We start from the raw sequence: 25,498 nt of genomic DNA, 5'->3' as shown, positions 1-25,498 counted from the left end.
ACGCACCTTGATTTTCTAATTTTTTTAAAAAAAGAAAAAATATCTTAATTTTTTTTTAAATTAGCAAAAATTAAATAAAAATATCTTAACTTGCTTAGTATTTCTTTTTAACATATTAAAAGTTGGGTGTCTATCATTGAAGAAGATAATATATCATAATATTAAAAATTAGATGCCTGTAAATAGATATCGTTTTTATTTTTAAATTTATTGATAAATATACTAATTTTTTATTGAACCAGAAAAACTCATACGACAAATGTTCGTAGAGAGAGAGAGTATCCTTCTTGATATACATATCAAAGCAGGGAAAAGTTTTTTCTTACATTATTCGTCTCTGTGGGAAAAATCTTTAGTACTAAAGTATTTTGTGACAAAGTAAAATAGATATTTTGATTAAACAGTAACATAGTGTGATAATTTGAGACCAAGTAGACGAACAACCCACTTAACGGAACGGGAACCACTCGACACGAAAACGTCCTTATCTATCTGTCGTCTTATTTTGATTTTGCACCAATCAAAATAAGTAAATTACTTTTTTGTTTTTTCATTAAATAAATAATTTATTTACTTTTTTAACACTTACTCTTAATAGTATTTTACTATATACACATGGCATATATATGTACGCCATATTCATTCATGCATTCACATATTTTATATTGAGCAGACACACAACACAATTGCTTCCTTTTGTTTCTCTTTCTCTCTGTGCAAAAATAAATAAATAAATAAAACTATAAATAAAGCTCGTTTGGTTTTGGAGTTCTATCATTCTGCTACTGAGTTAATTCAATTCAATGACGGAATCGGCGGTGGAGCTACCGAGTCGATTGGCGATTCTTCCTTTTCGGAACAAAGTTTTGTTGCCCGGAGCTATTATTCGTATTCGTTGCACTTCTCCTAGCAGGTCTTTCCTTCCTTCTCTATCAATCTCTTTATGTAGAATCACTGAGGGATGAACATAAGCACGCTGATGTATATTTTTGTTCGGGTTTCTGGAAGGACGATATGAATTAACGACAATTTGAACTTTTACGTTGACTTTGTAATGAACAGTGTATTTGAAACAATCTGGAAGTTTGAAGTTCAAAAACTGTGTTTTTCGTTATGTTGAGAAGTTTCCTTTTGTTATCGTCTTTTTTAATACATAAATTTGATTGAAGGAAGCTGTTTTTTAAGTTTGCTCTGCTCAGTGCATCATATTCTTTCTGATACAGCTTAATTGTTGCCGGAATGTTAAATTTCTAGTCGTGTGTTTGATTTTTAGTGAAGCTAATAGAAGTGGTTGTTTGGTTGATTCAGTGTAAAACTAGTGGAGCAAGAATTATGGCAACGGGAGGAGAAGGGTTTGATTGGCATTCTACCTGTCCAGGATTCTACTGAGGCTACATCAGTGGCCACTACCTTCTCTCAAGGTGGTTTGCTTTTTTGAGTTGGTATCCATTGTTTACTTATACACGTGTCTGATGTCGTGTCAAAAAGAGTTTCTTTATTTGCCTTTTTCTAACATAACATTTTCAGGCGCAGGAAGTGATTCTTCTGTGCGAGCTTCAAAAGTTCATGTTGGTGGGGGAGACGGACAGAAGCTTGATGGAAGTGTTCTTCAATGGCATAATAGGTTTAACACTCTTCAACAGCTTCTAATATCATGTTCTGTTTTTGAATGTCTTTCATTTGCAATTCATTGCCGATAGTTTTAGATGAACCTGTTGCACACATGGCACTTGTTGACATTTTCTTTACTGTATAACTTAGTTGAATATGTCATTATGTTGCTTGCATATCGCGTTTTATCCAAGTGTAGGTAGAAGTAAATGCAGCTTATCATATTCCTGCAAATTTCACATTTGTGGTTGTTAATTACTTAGGGGAGTGGCTGCTCGTGCTTTACATCTCTCAAGAGGAGTGGAGAAGCCAAGTGGGAGGGTAACTTACATGGTTGTCCTGGAAGGCTTATGCAGATTCAATGTCCAGGAACTAAACACCAGGGGAGCATATTCTACTGCCCGAATATCTCCCCTGGAGATGACCAAGACTGGTAAGCATCAATCTTTCTCCTACTTTCTTCCCAACCATAGACATTACCTACTTCTCCTTGGAAGTTTCATGACAGGAAACTCGAAAGGATTTTCAATGTTAATAGTCCTTTCTGAATCTGAGCTTCTTCCATGCTATTTTCCACTTCAGTTCGGATGCTGAAATTTTTACCACAAAGATTTCAATCATATTGGTACAATCACTGAGATATGTATTTCTAAGATGCTTGTTTTCATTAAATGCTTCTCAGAGATGGAGCAAATGGAGCAAGATCCAGAATTTGTTACATTGTCTCGCCAGTTCAAAGCAACTGCTATGGAGCTTATAGCTGTTCTTGAGCAGGTAAGACTGGTGTTATCAGACTTATTTTATCTTAACATCTTTGGAGAATAAACTTCATAAAAAGGTTTTGATCCTCTGTCATATTGGTCTTTCTTTTTCGAATGTGCCTGAGTTCCTGGTAGCAAAGTTGTGCTCTTGGTTCTCGTTTCTAGTTGTCTGATCCTTACATATGGAATATGTTTCATTTAAAAATTACGACCATTGTGATTTGTGATGGTCCATCCTTTTTAGGCTGTTGTGCTCAGTCTTAGCTTTCCTTGTTAAGTTTTTTCTACAGCTATGTATATGATGTGGCAGTGGTGTAAATGAAAAAACACACTGCAATATGGGCTTATCTCTCAACTGAGTAGAATGAATAAAAGGGTTCTATAAAGTCGATCATATAGTTTGAACTGAGCATGGTTGTTGCTGCTATGTTGTCAATGATGTTTGGTTGATTTTAAAGCTAATACTTCTGAATTTTTATGTTAACAGAAGCAAAAACTGGTGGAAAAACAAAAGTGCTTCTGGAGACGCTGCCTCTTCACAAATTGGCAGATATATTTGTGGCAAGCTTTGAGATAAGTTTTGAGGAGCAGCTAGCCATGCTGGATTCAGTTGATCTTAAAGTACGTCTTTCGAAAGCTACCGAGTTAGTCAACAGGCATTTGCAGGTATTAATCATTAAGTATTTGAGAACAATGTTGACCTACATCTCCTCTTTATGGAATCACGATTTTTGTTTACCTGTGCCAGTCAATTCGTGTAGCAGAGAAGATTACCCAAAAGGTCGAGGGGCAGTTGTCAAAATCCCAGAAAGAGTTTCTTCTACGGCAGCAGGTTAGCCTTATTCTGTGAACTTATCTTCTTTAGGGTGATTCTTAAACATGTAGGATCTCCTAATAGAATATGATTTTGGTGAAAAGGGGTCATTGTGATTCTATGTATAGTAACTGCTTATTGAAAATAAAGATAAGGCTGTTGTAACTGACTCGGATTTTGAGCTATGACTAAATAAATATGTGATGGAAATGCATCTTAAGTTAGTAGCCAAGGTGATCAGTATAGGTATAGAGAGATTGTCAAGTGTCTTTCAGGTTGGGGTTCATAAGAATCTTTCACTTGCTTATATACTGGCTGTTATTTTGCCCCATTTAACTGCCATCACTCTTAATATATTTAAATTTCTATCTCAGATGCGGGCTATTAAAGAGGAACTTGGCGACAATGAGGATGATGATGATGATGTAGTTGCCCTGGAGAGAAAGATGCAAAGTGCTGGAATGCCTTCAGAGGTGTGGAAACATGCACAGAGGGAATTGAGGTATGATGTCCTTGAGAAGGCTGATTAAAAAAATTGCTATCAAGACTAGATGAGTCTTATTAAGTGATTGTGACTTCTGTTAATATCTTTTGTTTTTTACCCACAATTTTAGGAGGCTTAAGAAAATGCAAACTCAGCAACCTGGGTACAACAGTGCTCGTGTCTACCTCGAGCTTCTTGCAGATCTTCCCTGGGAGAAGGCTAGTGAGGAGCTTGAACTAGATTTAAAAGCTGCAAAAGAACAGCTTGATGCTGATCACTATGGTTTGGTCAAGATCAAGCAACGTATTATAGAATATCTGGCTGTTCGCAAGGTATTCCAATCATTTTACTCTTGAAAGTTTTGTTTTACTTAGTCTAGGAATTCATCATGACTAATCCACTCAAATTTCTGCTATAGCTTAAGCCAGATGCAAGAGGTCCAGTTTTATGCTTTGTTGGCCCACCAGGTGTTGGGAAAACATCTTTAGCTTCATCTATAGCTACTGCACTTAACAGAAAATTTATGCGAATATCTCTTGGCGGCGTTAAAGACGAGGCAGATATCAGAGGCCATAGGAGGACATACATTGGAAGCATGCCAGGCCGTCTCATTGAGGGAATAAAGGTAAGAAGTGTTTTGCATATTATGGATTTGACGACATGTATTTTGTGGATATCTGATTCTTCTTGATGTTGTTCCTTTTTTTGTTCAGTAAAACGTCACTATGCAATTTCCTAAATGTATTGATATGTTTTGGTTTCCAGAGAGCAGGTGTTTGCAACCCTGTCATGCTACTGGACGAGATTGACAAGACAGGTACAGATGTGCGTGGAGATCCATCATCAGCTTTACTGGAGGTCCTTGATCCCGAACAGAATAAAACTTTCAATGATCAGTATCCTATCATCTGCACTTTCTTATTCTTTTGTTCTTTTTTTTTTAGCTAAATTGTGAAGTTTGTTCCAGATCCATTGTGAAACTTTGAAATTTAATTACCGACTGTGGATAATTATACATGTGTTGAACGGATTAATTCCTTAATTCATGGGCAACAGCTATTTGAATGTTCCATTTGACCTTTCAAAGGTGATCTTTGTGGCAACTGCAAACAAAATGCAGCCTATACCTCCTCCACTTTTGGACAGGATGGAAGTTATAGAGCTTCCTGGATACACACCAGAAGAAAAGCTTAGAATAGCCATGAAGCACTTGATTCCACGGGTACTGGATCAACATGGTTTGAGCTTCGAGTTCCTTCAGATTCCAGAGGTGCCGATTCATATTCATTGCTAATGTATCATTGTGATTTGGAAAGTTTTAATTTCATATCATACATTATTAATGCTCTTCTTTTATGACAGGCAATGGTGAAACTTATCATACAACGGTACACTAGGGAGGCTGGTGTCAGAAATCTTGAGAGGACTTTGGCTGCCTTGGCTCGTGCAGCAGCAGTACAAGTTGCAGAGCAAGACCAAGCTGTTTCAGTGAGCAAAAATGTTCACCAAGTTTCGTCATCGTCGTCACTGTTGGAGAACAGGCTTGCTGAGGGAGGCGAAGTGGAAATGGAAGTCATCCCAATGGGTGTGAACAACCATGAGATATCAAGTTCTTTCAGAATTAATTCACCTTTGATTGTGGACGAAGGAATGCTGGAAAAAGTACTTGGGGTAATAATCCTTTTTTCAAAAAATACCCTTTTGGTTTGGTTTGAAAGCTTTATATTCCATAGTTTTGGATAATGTTTATAGATCCATGTTCATGTCAATTAAGTAAAACATTAATTTAGTGGTTACAATCATGCAGCCTCCCAGATTCGACGACAGAGAAGCTGCCGAACGTGTTGCAACTCCCGGCGTATCAGTTGGCCTCGTTTGGACTTCTTTCGGTGGAGAAGTCCAATTTGTAGAGGCTACATCCATGGCCGGAAAGGGAGAATTGCATCTCACTGGGCAACTTGGTGATGTTATTAAAGAATCAGCTCAAATAGCTCTGACCTGGGTAATCTTTTTTCCCATGATGATATTTAGACAATCCATTTCCATTCCTTGATAGATGAGTGAAGTGACAGAATTTGTCATTTTCTTTTGTAGGTGAGAGCCAGAGCAGCTGATTTCAATCTGTCAGCTGGTAAGGAAATCAGTCTTCTAGAAGGTCGAGATGTCCATATACATTTCCCTGCGGGTGCTGTACCTAAAGATGGACCCTCAGCCGGAGTGACTTTGGTTACAGCTTTAGTTTCACTATTCAGTCAGAAAAGAGCACGTGCCGACACTGCGATGACAGGAGAAATTACTTTGAGGGGTCTTGTTCTTCCTGTTGGTGGCGTCAAGGATAAGGTACAATCGCCGAATGATAAAAACTGAGTATTTTAGTTTTCTGGCTAGTTTTGAGTCTGTAGTTAAACGTCGTTCCTTTTGCGTGTAAGTGAAGTTACATGATATTCTCTAATGAAAAATATACCCTTTTTCAGGTATTGGCAGCACACCGTTGTGGAATCAAGAGAGTTATTCTGCCAGAGAGAAATTTGAAAGACTTGGCTGAAGTTCCAGCCAGCGTGCTTGCTAGTCTAGAGGTAATAAATCTGTTTCTGCTGCAAAGGAAAACATTGTTCATTTGCTTTTCTCTTTTGGGTCAACTTACAAGAGACATTCTTAATGGTGAAACAAAAATGATGAGAAATAGGGAGAAAGCCAATTTTGGACAATAATACCCCTGAACCCGTAACAAATCTATATTGTTTTGGTTTTGGCCACAGATTATACGAGCTCGGCGCATGGAAGATGTGTTGGAACAGGCGTTTGAAGGTGGGTCCCCTTGGAGACAACATGCTAAATTATGAACAAAGACCAGGTACGATGAGCTCTGACAAATCAATTTGTCTGATTCTGTCCAAGGCATAACTTTTTACTGCTTCCTTCAAAGATCGATCAATGGATAGTCAGAGTTGTTAGCTATACTGGTGATGAAAAGGAGATGATCAAGATTCAAATAGTTGCGAATGGACTTGATCGAAATTTCACTTTCTGAATTTCCAATAGAATAATAGATATGAATAATAACAAATGTAATTATAATATCTAATAATCTATCTAAGTCTATACATATGTATACGGGAGGGTATTAGATATGTCTTTTTTTATCCTAATGTGTATCATATCTTAAATCTGTCCTCCATAGTTTGTAAATCAGCTCTTGTGAAGAATTTTAATGCTACGCTTCCAACCTTCTTACTCTAATACAAATAAATTGTTTATACCTTGAACATTCACAACTTTGTCAATGAAGTTCTTGTGTTTTTACCAAGTGAGGCTGTCTTACATTTAACTTTCTTACATACCCTCTGAAATATATGTTTTTTTTTCTATGTAAATTATATTGGTAAAGGGACATGTATTTTCGATTGAAAGTAGTAAGAAATTGTTTGTAATTTGGATATTCAAAATTTCGATAATGAATTATTGTGTTTAAACTTTTAAGTATACACAAAAAAATTTGCATTATCAATTTATCATCACATATAACTTCAAAAAAAAATTTATCATCACATATTTTTTAATAAATTATAATCACATTTTGATAGAATGCTCTTCGTAGGAGGATTTATTTTTTTGATAGAAAGGCATAAGCGATCATTCATTAAGTCATACCGTCCAATTGGACCAAGTTTGCCACAAGCTGAGGCAACTCATTGAAAGTAAAACAAGTAGAAATTGAAACTAAAGAGGCGTTATGCTTAGCTAGGCTAATAGCCACCTTATTGGCCACTTTCTTACTAAAAGAAAATAAACAAACAGTTATAGATGAAAGTAGAGTTTTAATTTGGTCGATCAACAAGCCAGCTGCTGCACCACCTGGACTATGCTGCTTCAACTCATGGCTTGTTGTGGAAAAAATATGTCATAATAAACGGCGTCGTCTTGTTCAACCATGGCTTCATTCATTCAAGTTTCAAGCATTCTATAGGCCAAGTATTGGGCCTTCTTCAACTGCAAATTAATTGGCGACAACTCAGTGGACTTTTGACCTTTCGGGTTAACGGGTCGGTTGGACAACCCGATATGTTTGACGTCGCAAATCGGGTCGTTAACCGGACCCGTTAATCTAGTTGACACGAATGGTCAAAAGTGTCAACTCAGTCCAACCACTGAGTTGACACGGCCGGGTCGCTAAACCCACTCTTTTAAGTTGGGTAATCCACCGCCCGTTACCGAATCGACCCGAACAACTAAAGTGGTCAAAACGCACAGCTATGACGGAAGAAAGGAGAGGACTCAAATTTATTAAACCGAACCGAACCAAGCTGAAATTCTGCTTGGTTTGTTAAAATCTAATGTTTTAAACCCATTAACTTCAAAAAAAAAATGTTTTAAACCGATTGCATAGAACTGATTGAAACCGATTGAATGAAGCACGAAAAACCAGGCCAAAAACGCTCGACTGCTTGAGCTCAAAATTCTGCCCTACTTTCAGCTTTGCCATTTTGATCCTTAAACTCTGAATTCGATCATTGTAACCCACAATTGGATTAGATTGAGAAATGTTTTGAGTTTAGGGATCAACCCGTCAAATTCCTGACAGACTATATTGTTAAAATTCAGCCGGTTAACAAAATTGCATAGATATATCCTGACTCATCATCATCTTATATATATATACATAATAGCGGGACTTTTAATTTTAAATCCGTTCCAATTGCAAATTTATTGTCAAATCAATATCCTACACATGGCGTTTTATTACTATTCCTACACATGACGTTGTATTAACGAATAGTAATTTGATACATGTATTTTAGAATTTTGAGTTTAAATAGATTTCAAGTTACAATTTTAAGTCAATGATATTTTTTTTCCTATTCTAATTATGAAATCAAAACACTAAAATAACATAATGATTCCTAATAAAATTCTATCAATTACTTTATTCTAATATAATAATTTTATTCTTAATATAATAATTTTATTCTTAATTAATTTTCTATCTATTACACATGTATTTCCAGAATTTTATTGAGTTTAATAAGCTTTTGAATTAAAATTTTAAGTCAATAATTTTATTTTATTTCTATTCTAATTATAAAATCAAAACACAATAAAAATATAATGATTTCTAATAAAAATCTATCAATTATTTTTTCCTAATATAATAATTTTATTCCTAATTAATTTTCTATATATTATTTTAAAAATTATTCCTAATACACTATATATATTTTAATTTTTTTATTAAACAAATTTTCTTAATTAAAATTTATTATATTATTTTTTTATTCCTAATTAAAATGAGCATGTATTCTTTTTTCTTATTCAAACTTGCATATTAGTAAAAAAAACATTCTTCCTAATCAAAATACAATATATATATATTATTTTTCAAATTTTTTTTATTAAACTATTATTTCTAATAAAAATTCGCTATATTTTTTTATATTGTTAATTAAAACGAATGTATTTTATTTTTCAAACAGTTAATAATTATTTTTAATTAAAATTCATTATATTCTTATTTTCTATTCTTAATTAAAATAACCCTATCTTCTTTTTTCCAATTCAAACGGGCATATTATTTAAAAAATTATTCCTATATTATATATTATTTTTTTCTAATTTTCTATTAAACTATTATTTCTAATTAAAATCAGCTATATTTTTTTTATTCTTAATTAAAATGAACATGTCTTATTTTTCAAACAATAAGAATAACTAAATTGATTAGACGAAATTATAAATTTTATTATGAAATCAAATATTGATATGTAAATTTTATTTTTTCCTATGTTTATTATTTTTGAAAATAAAATAAATTTTTAATTTTAGAATCGTAAATTTCGATTCCCGTGCAGTGCATACAATTTTTTTTTCCTTTTCTCTCCTTACTTTTTTAAATTCTATAATATCCACAAGATGATTATTAAAGTTATTTTTTATGCATTAATTATTAAAATTATTAATTAGTCCTCATTTCTCAAATATAAATTGGATTAATAAATATTTTATTTCTTTTGACATTTAAATATGATTTTTTTTATAAAGACATTTAAATATGATTGTACTTATTGTATCAGGTAAATTTTATAATTTTATTTATAATAATCAAATTTATTTGAATGAATAAAAAATTCACTCATTTAATAAAAATTAATGACCATTTGTGATTAAATTTTTATAAATCACGATTTAATTTTATAAAAGAATCCGCGATGCGATTTAAATTTTTCACGATCCCCACATTATTATTGTCTTGATTATATTATTGTTTATAGAAAAAAATATATCGGGATTAAATATCATTAGCTAAATTCGATATGGATAATAAAATCCACCTATCCATCCAAATTAAATCATGTATGTATTGCTAAATATTTATGACTATTTTCGGTCCCACCCGACGTTCGATCCTGGATCCGCCCCTGATAATAACATATTAATTACCTCGTACATATACATAATTTGCACGGTTTGGAAGAAGTTCAAGAGAGCAAGGACTGCAAAGACCTTCATCAGAACCATCAACATCTTTATAAGTTCCAACAAGGCACTCCTACAAATGGAGTCCAAATCATATCTCAAGAAATCAAGGAAATTTCTAATTTTCTATTATAAAAATTATTCCTAATCAAAATATATTATATATTATTTTTTTTCTAATTTTCTATTAAATTATTATTCTTAATAAAAATCAACTATATATTTTTTTTAATTTTTAATTAAAATGGACATGTTTTATTTTTCAAACAATAGAAATACCTAAATTGATTAGATGAAATTATAAATTTTATTATAAAATCAAATATTGATATGTAAATTTTACTTTTTCTTATGTTTATTATTTTTAAAAACAAAATAATTTAATTTTAAAATCGTAAATTTTGAAATAAAATCAAAATAATTATAATTAATATAACGTTAAAATAATTATATTTTATATATTATTTAAAATAAATTTAATAATGTTTAATACAAATAATTATTATATAAATTTTTATATGATATATTTAAATTATTAATTTTAAAGGTACGGAGTTCCCGTCCAACGCTTGTATATACATAATTACATACCATTGAAATCTTCAATTTGCACATTTTCCTAATTTAAAACATACAAACTGAACAAGATTTAAGGAAATTTTTGGATTAGAAAACCAAAACACGATCCTTACCGAGAAGATTTTATTTAACCTTTGCAATTTTCACATAAAAAATTTCGATAACAAAGATTAAATGAACAAACCAAAAAAAGTTACGATCCACTATTAACCAGATAGAGCAGCATTTAGAGCACTATGAACATCTATCCCAACTTGTGCTTCAGCTTTCTCAAGATCAGTTGTAGCTGAGTTCAGTTTCTGTAAACTCAGCTAGCCCTTTCTGGATCTGCTCCGGGTCGATCTGATCAATCGGAACAGCCTCGATGGCGATAATGTCGGCAACAGAGTTAGAATGGACGAAAGCAAACCCGCAGCTCAAGAAATACTTGGTGACGTCATTTCCTTCGTGCACCGATAAGATCCCGGGTTTTAGCTCTGCCATTGTAGCTACCTGTCCTGGTAAAACACCCATTTGGCCGGTTGTTGCAGGAACGATGACCATTTCAGCCTGAAAGAAAAAAAAGATAAATTTTTTTTTGATAGTGATCATGCAAACCATAAGTAAAAACTTTTTAACTGACCCACAAAATCAAAAGTGAAAACTTCCATAACTTGGAGTATTCACTGATTTACAATGCACAAGTTTTCTTGCCATATGCCTTTTGAGAAGGCCAAAATCGAAACTTTCTTTGACAGTGACTACAAGTACACCATTACTGATAGAATACACATAATGAACAATAGTACTTCTATACTACCACAAAAGTGGAGCCTTGCAAACATTCTGTCTTAAAATGGAAAAAGAAGAAGAAACAATATCTTGCCATGCAAGCTCCCTTGAACAAAATCACAATCTAACACAGAACCGCTTATTACAACATCAAAGCCCATCAATTTCCCACCTTAAACACTATTTACTAGACGAATTTGCTCAATAATATGTAACCTAGATACTATACTATGACAACATTTTGAGGAACATCTATTAATAGTCTTAATGGGAACAACAAAAAAATTTAAAAATTCATTGATCAGAATCAATTCCACACTCTAGAATTCTACAAAACCTAATAAAGAAACTTTTTGGCAAAGAGCCACAAATGCACCAATCAACAAACATCAACGAGATGTAGAGTTATCATCCAATCAATCGCCAAAATCCTGACAAATCTAATCAAAACCAGAGACTAGCAAGAACAATCATACAAAGTTTCCGAACAGAATTTCATGATTAACACATCCAACATGTTAAAAGCGCGCACACAATTGAATCTAAAAATGATGAATTTACAGACCTCCTTTGACTCAAAGGCTTTGAGGACAGCTCAGATGCGTAAGGGAGAGCAAAATTGACGGTGAGTTTGGTTGGAATCGAAGTGGGATTAGACGGTCGGGGAGTCATGAAGCTTGACGGAGTCTTTGGCGGTTCGATGTTTGGTATCGCTTTATTCCATGAATCGATGAATGTGGAATCCAGGGCCGGCGCCGCGGCGGAGACTTCTGTCGAGAAGGTTCGAGCACGAGTGGCGCGTGACATAGCGCGTGAGGCTTGTCGCAGCATTGTGGCGGTGGTGACGACGGGTTGTGGTGTTTATCGAAGGGAGATGAGAGAAATCGTTGAGCTTATTTGGTTTGATTTGGTTGCTAAAGTGTAAAACCGTAGTATACAGATTTAGTCCTTATTATTTACGTATTTGATGCATAATATCCCTATAGTTCTAATTTGTTTTCTTTCCACCTTTTTGCTAATATGCAACTATGTTACACCTTTCTCGTTCAATGTGATGTGACATTTTTCATACCTCAAAATGCATTTTATTAATAAATTGGTATCTCGCGATTTTTCGCTAACAAAATCATACATTCCGTCAAAAATTGTCTATGTGGTAACAAAATTCTGTCAAGTATGTACAGTCATCGCCAAACAAACAATACGTTATTTGATGACTCAGAAAAATGACATGTCAACATCCTCATTCCTCAACCTCCCTAAAAAGATTTTCAAAATCCGGCGACCGTCGATGGTGGTCCGGCCGCCACTTTAGGCGGCGCCGCCGATCGAGGGTCGCCGGATCCCAGAAATTTTACATGTCCGGACTCGTTTCGATGAGATGAAAGTCGTGGTGGTGTCGATTTTTTTTAAATCTTTAACCGTTTGGTGTAGATCTAAGTTTAAAGGTTACCAAACCTTTAATTTTATTCCTAATCAATTTCCTATCCATCTATTATTTAAAAAATTATTCGTAATAAAATTATAATACAATATATATTTTTAATTTTTTATTAAACAATTTTTCTTAATTAAAATTTATTATATTCTTTTTTTCTTTTCCTAATTAAAACGGGCATGTTTTTCTTTTTTCCTATTCAAGCGGGCATTATTAAAAAATTTATTCCTAATCAAGTTATAATATATATTATTTTTTCTAATTTTTTTATTAAACTATTATTCCTAATAAAAATCGTTATTTTTGTCATATTCTTAATTAAAATAGGCATATCTTATTTTTCAAATAATAGAAAAAAAATTGATTAGATGAAATTAATTTTTTATTAATGAAATCAAACATTGATATGTAATTTTTACTTTTTGCTAATTTTATTATTTTTTAAACAAAATAAAATTTTAATTTTAAAATTTTAGATTTTAGATTTTGAAATAAAATCAAAATCAAAATAATTATAATTAGTATAGAGTAAAAGTAATTTCCTTTTATATAATATTTGATATATATTCAATAATGTTTAATACAAATAATTATTATATAATTTTTTATATAATATATTAAATTTTAAATTTTTAAAAGTGCGAATTTTCCTATTCAAAAAACTGGCCCACTGACTTGTGATTTACAATGAAAACACCCAAATCTGGATTTCAAGCATACATTACAGCCTACAAGTATTGGCAACTCTGATTGAACCTACAACAACTTCATACAGGTTTTTGAAAGCTACCCGTAACATCAATTTAACTAATCTTATTTATTAGATTAGAAACTAGAAATTCGAACTGAATAGTAAACATAGAATCCCAACAAAAACTGGCATTTTCGCTAGAGGAAATATTACTTCAATTGAAAGATGTGTCGTTGTTCATGACGTTACGGTGCGTAACACCCGTACTCCGATTTAGGGATGTATTATAATTAGATACCGAGATTAACCGTAGTTTTTTTGGGTAACGATTAGACGAAGCTAATTTAATAATTAATAGTTAAATAATAAAACTTGAGAAATATACTTAAAAAAACCATTAAATATCTTCATAAAAATAAATAAATTATTAATCTGTATAATTAGTGGTTTAGAACCGTGTCTAGAATAAATCTTTCGCCTTAACAATTAATTGATCATCCAGACATATGCCTAACTATTTACAAGCTTTCTATCGACATGGCTATATTTTTTTATATGCCACTGTTTGTTTCTCTTTTGATTATAAAAGTTTACCCATATTAAAAGATATCTCTTATATCCAAGATATAATTTCAAACTGTTACATGCATTGAGCCATACTAATAAAAAACTTTCTTATTTTTTTCTCTTGGCCAACTTGCAATTACCCATCTCTTTTCCTCGACAATTCACTCCTACAATCCAGAATCGGGAACTGAAAACAGTAAAACACCCAATCAGCTCCCAAATTTGTCAAAGGCTACTAACATATTGGTGAAGTCTACAGTAGACTTCATAAATGAACCTCAATAATTCGGCATATGGAAACTCAGTATAAATATGTACACATGTTATTGGCATTGTTTTCACTATCAAGCTCGGATAAGAAATACACGGTAGAAACAAAATAAAATCCTAAACTAAGCCAAATTCATTCTATTCCCAAACGACCACACCATTAACTTGCCACCATTCCTCTCACCGCCACCGCACCGATAGCTTTTAAGAAAATTAGGGGAAGGCAAAGTCGTATCCTGGCGGAATATCGAGAAATCGACGTCCCATTTATTGGCTACACTACGTGAGCTTCGAGACCTGGTCCAGTGCTTGGACCGGAATAGCACAAAAGATAGTGTATTTGAGGTTGGCATACACTAGACTCTTTCGATAAAAGTGGCTCACTTTCGAAAGAGGTACTAATAGTGGGAACCGGATTGATAGGGCTTGTGGTTCCATAAACTTTTCTCGGGTTTGAAATGTTTGCTTGATTTGAAGTATCACATGATTTGACCTTGAAAGTAAAATTATATTTTACATAAATCATATATTGGTTATGCTATATGGGTATATGTATGTATCTATGAGTGTGGGAGGGGATAAAACCCTTCAATGATCATTAGTCAACTCACGGGATTGTTGAATCTCATAAACCCTAATACCTCCACAAGTTGATAGTGATTTTGTGTATCGGTGAAGATCGTGGCGTAGATTATTTCATCGCGGTGTAGTAATTTCAAGGTATCTTCCTGTCAGATTTTGACAGAGAGAGCTTACATATTGTATTTTAGGTTGGGCTTCACATTAGTTATTTTGTTGTAACAATCAAACTTTTATTATTTTTGAGACAATTCACGTAGGATAAATATGTAAATAAAAAGATAATAATTTAGTTTCAGTTGCATGATGAACCGATTAAAATGAATCTGCTGCATAATAAAAACGTCACTCTCACACCAATGACTCCCTTCGAGCGTTTCCTCGGTTTCGTGACATCCCGATGAGCTAGGGGAGAGGATGCACGAGGGGGTGTCACAGTTCGATCTAGCCGGCGCAGGAGTCGATTAGTTATAAAGTTCAGGAGATGATAAGAACTTGTTCCTCTCCATAAGGAGATGAATTTTATATATTCATAAGTTATATTTGGTGTTAATATGAATATGAAATAACTAGTCAATATTGCTATGTTGAGATCATGTGGAATGTGAGGAGTCACAAACCTACATTGATCATGCAATAGAAACACAAACTATTTATATAGTGTAATGTATAACGGGAAGTCATGGCACATCCGATGAAGAAACAATATGGTGAGACAATTCATCTCTAGTGGAATTATCTCGATTGACTTAGTAAAGTCACAAGATAATTTAGCAGATCTGCTCACTAAGAATTTAAATAGAGATCTTGTCTATCAAGAGGAATGGGACTAAAGTCCATAAAATAGAATTTGGTTTAAATGGTAAACCCTACCTTGAAGATGGGAGATCCTCAGATCTCGGTTCAAAGGGAAATAGAGTTATCATGAATCCACGAGTATTGTGGGGGAAATTCATTCCTCAACCTATTCCTTGAATAACGGACAATGCTGAATAATGAAAAGGTTAAGCAAAACTTTTAATGATTCTTGTATCTTGATTTATTAGATAAATCAAGTGGGACATGGGAAGATGTTCTACATAAGAAGTCACCTATATGAGTATTGAAGTGGAGCCGCTTCTATCGAAATATGTGGGCTGTATTTTCTAGGTTACTCATGAACGCCAAGAGTGTCCAGGGCCTAAAAGGACACAACGTGAGGAACAAATTACGTCGTCAAAGAGTGTGATGTGTGATTAGTATAGTCTTGGTTTACACAAAAAGCTGAACAATTCAAGACATCGCGTTCATTTCTTAGTGAGTAAATCCGACGCTATTCATAACGGAAGGTTCAAGGTTAAGACCACCTAACCCGGCGACACAGTATTGCAATCTCTCTCGTATCTACATCCGTGTCAAGCTAATTTCACATTCATGTGGGGGATTGTTGGATAAATTTAGCTTATCCAATTATTGAATATGAAATTAGTATGGTATTTAGCATCTTGGAATATTCTTGGCTGTAAACAAATAAATTCAAATTAAAATGATCGATTAATTTGAATTAATTAGTCAATTTTTTGTGGGTTTAATGTCTATCATTTGTAGCTATTAAAACACATTATTCAGCTACATAAGTGTAATCCAAAATTCCAAATTAGAGTTCACTCTACATAAAATTCATATTGCATTAGTCTTTTGAGTTTGAGAGAGTTTGGAGACCTAACGTTCCGATCCTACCTTCTCACACTTGCGCCTGGTGCCCGGAGGTATACCTCTTTCCGTTGTATCATGGGAGATGGTTGCCGTTAGTGTTGTGTCTGGGAACGCGACATATACGTCTTGAGAAAATCGATTCTAAATCGAGCCTCAATTATCTCTATGCTTGTCTTATTTATCCGTGTATATTGTTTATGATCACGTGTTTATATGTTTGTTGTTTAATAAAATTCAGTATATTTTATTACATGCAATTATTGTTCACATATACTTAAATTATTCCCAACATAAACGTGTTTTAACGATCGAATCAGGAAATGATATTTGATCCACAATTTAATTATATAATTTGAGTTAAAAAAGTATAAAAAGAAAACAACACAAAACACTTGAAATCTTAAAATTTAATTATTGTAATTCAAATTTAATACAAAAATAAAATCGAGATTATATATCAACTTAGGTTTTTTCTCGAGTCTACACGAACTATTTAATACTTTTTTTTTTGAATATTTAATATTTTTTAATTAGTTAATATGTAATTTTATGTTTCAATATTTTTGATAAATTGTTAATTAATTTTATTTTTTAAATGAAAGTTTTTTTTATCAAAATTAATTATAAAAATCCGTATAAATAATTTATGTATTTTAAAAAATTTGTCAATAAATATATTTTCTATCTTTAGTTTATGCCACATGTCACGAAAATAAATATTCTCAAATTTATATCCACTATTAATATATTAATATTGATTAATCAGAATATTTTGGTTTAATAATTATCCGATATAGATTTTCATCTTAAAGATAATAAAATCGAATTTAGGACGCGATTTTTGAAATTATCTTTCATCCAAAATTTGTTCAATAAAAGGAAAAATATTAGTATTGATCGATTGGAAGCGACAATTTTAACTTGTCACGTGATTTTTGTAGAACAGTCAAACTGTACGCCGTCACATTTTCTGGTACGGTACATTGACGGCGTACGGAGTAGTACAGTTCTTGGGAATTTTGATTTGATTAAGGCAAGACTGACACATCAAACTTAAAAGACATGGACCTCGTTAATGGCCAATATACCCTCTTACGTACTGTGAATATTGACCATTCACTCCTTGTAACGTTCTAAGCTTCTATCAATATCAGGACTATTCTCTACAATCTGCCGTCAGTATTATTTCGGTTTACAAGCACGAATATTTAATTAACGAAAGTAAAACAAAAGATGTGTTACGTCAGGTAGATGTTTGTATGACGAGAAGTGATATTTGGGTAAGAAAGGAAAGTTTAGGTGCGAAATGAAAATATTTGCAAAGTTTAGGTACCGTTTATGTAATAACCCAAATATAAAGGCCAGCATGACATAGTTCCAACATGACACGTGTTCAATCATTGTGCAACTCAACAACTCTTCCGAATTCGAAACTGACTTTAACTCCATCTCAGTTGCCAAACACCTTTTCAGCTTCTGACAATGCTAATCTTCTACCATTAATTTAATTTCTCTGGTTCTATTATTAAGTACAAATCGTCTTCACGAAAGTTATCAGGTACGTTTCCGTATAATTAATTATTCCGATTAGGGTTTTTCGTCTGTCAATTCCTCTGTTAATCGTATTCATAATCTCTCTTTGTTTTTGGTTTTTGTGTTTATAATAGTATTATAAGATTAGATTTGTATAGACTGTTTATACCCCACAAGATTTGATTGTGCAATTTTGTTTTGTTTAGATAAGACTGGATTGTGAAGCTTAGTTGTGATTTCTTTTTTCTTTTGGCAGCTCACAATTTAATTTTATTGAGATTGCTCTGGATCTTGTGTTCGTGATCTAAATTATATTCAGTCAGGATTGTTAAAGATGCCGCTGGCATTTTCCTTCAGTTGGTTTTGGTGTAAGGTTAAAAGATGCTTAAGAGAATCAAAAGATGATTTATTTAAGGATGATTTATTAAAGGACGATTTACTAAAAGATATTCCCGATGACGTTTTACTCCATATATTGATCAGACTACCCGTGGAATCTATTGGCCGATGCATGTGTGTTAGAAAGCACTGGCGTTCTCTTCTAAAAAGTCCATCGTTCGCTTCCTTGTACCACAATAGCACCAATAACGGAAGGAATCGGTACTTGTCTCTCTGGAAGAACGAATGCCAGTTGCAATTTCATCACGATAATCAAAATTACGACAACTACAAGCTGTTCACATTCCCCTTTGCCAAAGTCTACAACTTCCCGTATTCAAATTGTATGGAGATTTGCAATGGGTTGATATGCTTCGCCAGAGATTCGTTACTAACCCCTCCATTTGTCTTGTGGAACCCAGTCATTCAAAAGGTACTTGTCCTCCCTCCAACTAATGGCATGTGGTACCCCAATGGCATGCCGTACCACCTTCCATTGCGCTTTCAGCATCTTGGATTTGCATTCGACTCCCTAACTAACGACTACAAGATTGTCACGATTCGTTATTACGGAAAAGGTATACAGTCTCATCTCGAAATCTTCTCCCTCAATAATGACTCTTGGAAATATGGTCCATGTCAAATTGATCCCAACTACTCTTTTGATGAAAAACCACCATCTACCTTTAATGGGGGACTACACTGGTTAGCTAATCATGATATAGGGGATACCTGTGTGATTTTTGGATTTAATGTGAACACAGAGAGCTTTCGACATATTCAAGTTCCGGATATATTGAATGCTGGTAGTATTAGAAGGCGAAGAGTCGAACGACGAGTGAAATTGGTGGTATATAAGGATTCTTCACTTGGCATGCTGTGTGAAGATGGGTTCGAGCATAATGTTAGTTTACAATTGTGGGTGATGAAAGATTATGGCGTCATAGATTCGTGGACCAACATTTGGAAGTTCCAACTATTTAATTGGTCTAGTTTTTCGTATGCTCACATGGACGAGGACATAGAGATGAACTTTGAGGTATATGGAAGAAGTAAGAAGATGTATGGAGAAATGTGTACATATGAGAATGCACATTTGATTTATGATCTAAGGGGTGAGGAAGACTTGAAGATCGCCAACATAAAAAGGTTAGTTGCTAGTCATATTCTTAGACCTATCCAAGAGAGCTTGGTTTTACTAGACAATGTCTATGCAGAGAATGTCAAGTGTCGATATTGATTCTGTAGTAGGAAATTTGGAAACAAAAATCGTAGAGCTACTACATGCATCTTTTCTAGCTAGCTTGTTTTGTGAGTGAATCAATCATATAACAATAAATGTAATTTTTTATAGCGGTAATGAACATATATGTCTCTCTAGATTTAAAAGGGTGACTTGATTGGCAAGTTTATGCTAATAAGAATAACCATTTAGTTACTGTGCGTACTTTCTCTCTTAACGATCATGTTCAATAGAAAATATATCCGGATGGCAAATTGCATGAGCTATTTAATTTACTATTTTCGAATTTTTCTTCTGTTTCAACCCAGACTTTGATTCCAAACTTTTTGAGTCAAATGAATAATATATAAAATACCACCAAAATGGAGTTCATTTGACCCATTAATTATATAGCACAAATATTGATTAAGAGTATTATAGTGGCCGGAGGGATGGCAATTGTATCCGAATCCGCGGAGATCCGCTAATTTTTATCCGTCATGGAGCGGATTTGGAGGGTAAAAAATCCCCATGGATACGGAGACGGATAGAAAAAAATATCCATTTCATAAATGGAGGCGGAGACGGATATGAAATTTTATCCGCGGATATATCCATGATATCCGCTATAACTATTGTATATAATATATTTAATTAAAGATATTTTATTCACCATTGACATCAACATTTAACATGGAGCTCTTTTCTATTCAAGATGATAAAAATGTTGATGATGTAAGTAATTCTTTCAATTTAATTACGTAATATTAATCATTATACTTGATTATCTGTTTTAAAATAATTTCTCATAACAATTTTTCTTTATGCAGAATGTTTTCAACTAGTCAAAATATTTGAAGTTCGATGCGAGTTCTCGTTACTCTTTTTTATGTCTTATTTTTCAATTCAATAAAAAGATAGCTATAACGACTTTCTATTATTTGTCAAGTTTATGTCAATTTTATTTTGAACATTGTTTGCTTAATACATAAAATAATTATTTTATTTTTCCATCAATTTTATTTATATCTTTCATTTATTTAATTTTAATTTTTCGCAAATATCGATGAATAAAAAAATCCGTGGATTATCCATGGATATCCGTTACCCGACATGGATACGGAGACGGGTATAATTTTTTATCCATCACGGATATGGAGACGGAGACGGAGAGTGATTATTCTAAATGGATACGGAGGTGGAGATAGTACTATCCGCTCCGAATCCGCTCCATTGCCATCCCTACGCCGGAGTATCTTTTTTGATAATGAAAAATATTATACAAGTACGTTTTAATTGACTTATCTAGCTATCTCTTTTTTACTGTATTAATTAGGGCTGGGAAAACGGGCTTAAAGTCCGGGATCGGCTCGGATCGGCCCGAAAAATAAGCGGTCTCGGGCTTGAGAAAAAAAGATCGTTTAGAAGGCGGGCTTTTTTGGGATCGGGATCGACGGACCCGGGCTTTTTCGGGCTCGGGCCGAGCCGATCCCGGACAGCCCGTGGGCTTTTTGTAAAAAAAAAAAAAAAAAAAATTGCCGGGCCCCAACTGTAGAAGAGATATTAGAGACAAAGACACTCTTGAAACGGTGAAACCCTAGTCGTCTCTGCCTCAGTACCTCTTCTCCACTTCACTCTTCTTCATTTCAGTCTTCAATTCTTCTTGTTCGTCGTCGTCTTGGCAGTCGCTGTTGGCAGATTGGAACCCATATGCAGCTTCTAGGGACGAAGAGGATGGATCTGGGTTTTCCTTTTTGGTATCGGGTTCTGTTTACTGATTGATGAGTTTTCCTTTTTTATTGGTTATTGATCACAAATGAATGTTGTCTATGCTCAGCTGACATATGTTTTAATTTGTCAATAGATTTTTATCTCTTTCGGCATATGAGCTTTTGCTTTTGAATTTTAATGTCATAGATCATGAGTGACTTCTGTATATGTTGAATAGTGTGTGTTGCTATCTGGATTTGTTAGTTAGTAAAGTCAAATTCCTCCTTTGATCTGGTTGCAGGGATTATTTTTAAGAGATGTTTTGTAGACTTGAATCTTCTTTGATTGTTTTGGAACTACGTATAAGATCATACGTTTATTTTGGATGCATTTTCAATTTTCCATTGAATGAGCTGTAGAAGTTTTAAGCCAAAAAACAGGGTTTTTCATTTTATTATTTGTGTTCCAAATTTGTATCCAAACAAGTACTTCGGCTGACCTGGAGCAGATTTTACCATGGATCTTTTACCACAAGGTTATCGGCGTTTCAACCTTTTTCCTCTTTGTAGAGGGAAAAGCTGCATCTACAAATGTATCTAGAGTTCTAGAATCACTGAGCTTATGATTATCTTACTATGATAATATTAGTACTTGATATATATAAATCTGATTCTTACTCTGATGCCTATTTAGTTGACAAATTGCAGTTTCTAAATATGATAATTCTGACATACCTTTGCTTTGAAAGAGTATATATCCTTATTTTTGTGTTTTGTCATATGGTTATGAACTTATGATTATCTTCCATGCCCAGGTGAACACAGAAAGGGCCATTCGCCATGCAATTCAGGACAATCTCCCCATTGTAGTTGTGATCAAGTTAAGACACACCCTTTGAAGTCATTAATACCCACATTGCTGCTGCTTCGTCAAAGGCTGGGAATGTCGAGATTATAGATCCAGCTGCCGGAAATGTTTGCTTTGCTAGTGCTAGTGCTGGATGGTTTTTTTTTTTTTAATTTAAACGGGCTGTCCGGGATCGGCCCGGGATCGGAAGCGGGCCGGGCTCGGGCTTCGATTTTGAGGATCGGAAAATTTTGAGGCCCGGTTCGGCTCGGATCGTTTTCCGGCAAAGCCCGGCCGGACCCGGGCCGGTCCGGGCCGGACAGCTCGTTTTCCCAGCCCTAGTATTAATCAATCAAGTCAGCTGGGAATCTCTGATATATAGACTGGAACATGAACATTTACCATCCATCGAATTAGACAAATATTCATTCCCTTTAAGCTCGGTTGATAGAGGAAAGATTGACGATGAAATTCAGCAAGAGATGGATCAGATCGAACTCAATAGATGGGAGGCTGAGTTCTTGAGGCAGCGATCGAGCCAAGCCTCATTGGCTCAAATAAGGCGTCCCGATTCTTCCATGCTTATTTTAGGACGAATGATATATCTATACCGATTGCCAACTTCTCTCTCGTTACATATTGAGATTATGAAACCGAGAGGAAGCAATTGAGAGTGTAAACTCAGTTTTTCTATTAACTCAAGTGAATTACAAGGTTGATTGTTATGTCTATTTATACAAACAAGTGGTAAGATAGAAGATTAATTAAATACATTAATTACTTCACAAATCTAATTTATAATCTTGTGATTGTTGTCTCAGCCATGTTTGGAGTGGTGGAGTGGCTGAGAGTCGGTGCGGTGATGTCATGATTATTCTTGTACAGTGACTGCATGTGGAAGAAGAAGAATGACTTGCTGTGCAAGCAACTGAAAGGAAAAAGAAGAAGCCGCTGGGCTTCAGAGGAGACGAGGCCCACATGGGCCGAGAAGCGCCATTCGGCCCAACACACAACGAAAGCCACGTGAAGTGAAACGCAAGGGAGGCTGCCGTTTTTTTTGTGGAGACGCGATCAAAACACAGCAAGGGCTGCCATTTTGTCTAAGTGGAGAGGAGATCAAAACGCAGCGAAGGATATATTTACGGTCTTTAATTATCGTGGAGGTAGCTAACATAATATATATTGTGTTTGGATATCAGATATTTGAGCTCGTTCCTGAAGAGCTTAATATGATGAGTGGTTCTGTTTTACCATAAAGGTAAACTCTTCTATTCTGCAAGATTGCTTGTATGACAAGCTACACGAAGAATGACATATGAGAAGGTGTTTTGTATAATTTCAAAAGTGGGTTTGTTTAGTTCACAAAATTACTTTTAGTAAAAGTTACTAACATATATATATTTACAGATTGAGATGTGCGTCGTGGTATGATGGATGGACATAGGCTGGTTGTTCTAAGACCATGTAAATTTAAAACATTTTCTTTTTGCGTTCCCATCGGGATTCGAAAGTTCAATCTCTCAAGATGGGAAGCGATGCCTTAACCATTAGACCACTATCCTGGTTGGCATGAAAATTTAAAGTTATTTCTTAGAATCCAAACTTATTCGTCCATCAGTTCAAAATGCTTATATGGTCAATGACCGTTCCAATGGTCTGGTTTTGGTGATGCAGTCAAAGCTCATGCAATTTTGATTACAGCCATTGAAGACAAATTAGAATTAGAATTATCCAAAGTTGAAGGAAGTAAGGTCTAACAACTTGGCAATATGTTATTGTAGTTTATCATGACATGTTTAATTTGGAATTTGTTTCCCACAGAATTCAAACTCAAATTAGTCACTAGAATAAATCTAGTTTCTTCCTCAAAAGAAAAGAAGGGAAAACTGTGTTGAAGGTAGCAGAGTCGCACAACGAACCCATGGCGGATTACATACGATATGTACTTAAGACACAGAGGGGATTTATGTTTGACCATAAGATTTCTGCAAAGCCAAGAGTGTTTTTCTCTTTTAGCTATTTGGACTCCCAAATTGTGTGTTGTTCTCTTTTAGCTATTTTGGACTCCAAATGGTAGTAATTTGCCATCTGGACAAATTTTCTATTGAACATGCAAAATTATACTGGAAAGGAAAGAAAATGCAAAAAAGATGCATGTAGTAACTATTCGATTTTTGTTTCCAAATTTCCTATTACAAAATCAATATCGTCACTTGACATTCTCTGCATGGACATTGTCTAGTAAAACCAAACTCTCCTGGAAAGGTCTAAGAATATGATTAGCAACTAACCTTTTTACGTTGGCAATCTTCAAGTCTTCCTCACCCCGTAGATCACAAATCAAATGTGCATTATTATATGTACAAATTTCTCCATACGCCTTCTTATTCCTCGTTTCGACGAAATCCCTAATATTTTTTCATGATAATAATAATACTTTTACATTGATTCACAATTAATTATCCAATGAATGATTAAACATAAATCTTTTTCCTCTTTTGGGTACAAAATAAAACCACCATTCACACAAAGCTCAGCTAGCTCAAAGTTATATTTGAAATTGATTTAAAAAATAGTAAACCGCCATTCGATTAAATTGCAAACTCTCTCTCACTAGAAACTTCTTTCTGTAGCTCTCTCTCGTCGTCTTTTCTCGATCCATACACAGAATGTTTCTCTTCTCCAAACAAGTTTAACTCGAACGTATTTTGTAGAGAATTCGAAAGGCGAGCAGCAAATAAGTTCTTGAAATGGCGGCATTGTGAGCTGTCTCTCCCTGAAGTGGGATCATCTAGTTCCTCTTACTCTTAGTTTATTGATCGAGAGTATCTAATTAATGTAGATTTTAAAAATTAGTTGATTATATGATTTGATTTCTCTATTCATTCATTTACGGACACTGATTTAGTTGATCTAAGGATTTGCTAGCTACATGTTTAAATTGGAATCAATTGTCTAAAAATGAACTTGAAGATCAACGAAACCAGTGATCCAGCTCCATCTCAGTCACCTCCCCACAATGAAGGTTATTTTCAATTTTTTCTTCCTTCAATTTAAATAAAACTCTTCACTGGAGAT

General features: G+C 34.0%; 3 protein-coding genes across 3 annotated transcripts; 2 read left to right on the top strand and 1 right to left on the bottom strand.

Annotated features, from left to right (window-relative positions):
* The first annotated feature begins 803 nt into the window (after positions 1–803).
* On the top strand, positions 804–6,513 carry LOC139885188 (lon protease homolog 2, peroxisomal-like). Its single transcript, XM_071869127.1, has 18 exons — positions 804–913; positions 1,309–1,421; positions 1,528–1,624; positions 1,875–2,044; positions 2,294–2,385; positions 2,538–2,601; positions 2,860–3,038; positions 3,121–3,204; positions 3,561–3,688; positions 3,801–4,002; positions 4,089–4,295; positions 4,436–4,566; positions 4,727–4,940; positions 5,033–5,341; positions 5,478–5,672; positions 5,765–6,010; positions 6,145–6,246; positions 6,430–6,513. Exons 1-18 carry the CDS (start codon positions 804–806, stop codon positions 6,511–6,513), a joined length of 2,727 nt encoding a protein of 908 aa, XP_071725228.1.
* Positions 6,514–10,996: 4,483 nt separating this feature from the next.
* Positions 10,997–12,322, bottom strand: LOC139885191 (ATP synthase subunit delta', mitochondrial-like). Its single transcript, XM_071869131.1, has 3 exons — positions 12,057–12,322; positions 11,886–11,931; positions 10,997–11,269 (listed from the first exon to the last, which is right to left on the bottom strand). Exons 1-3 carry the CDS (start codon positions 12,320–12,322, stop codon positions 10,997–10,999), a joined length of 585 nt encoding a protein of 194 aa, XP_071725232.1.
* A 6,276-nt stretch (positions 12,323–18,598) lies between these two features.
* Positions 18,599–19,882, top strand: LOC139885187 (F-box/kelch-repeat protein At3g06240-like). The gene has a single exon (XM_071869126.1). It carries the CDS (start codon positions 18,599–18,601, stop codon positions 19,880–19,882), a length of 1,284 nt encoding a protein of 427 aa, XP_071725227.1.
* The last annotated feature ends 5,616 nt before the right edge of the window (positions 19,883–25,498 follow it).

The sequence above is a fragment of the Rutidosis leptorrhynchoides genome, unplaced genomic scaffold, assembly GCF_046630445.1.
Source record: "Rutidosis leptorrhynchoides isolate AG116_Rl617_1_P2 unplaced genomic scaffold, CSIRO_AGI_Rlap_v1 contig86, whole genome shotgun sequence".
Taxonomy (NCBI): Eukaryota; Viridiplantae; Streptophyta; class Magnoliopsida; order Asterales; family Asteraceae; genus Rutidosis; species Rutidosis leptorrhynchoides.
Note: the sequence above shows the minus strand (reverse complement) of the source record. Positions and strands in the feature narration are given on the sequence as shown.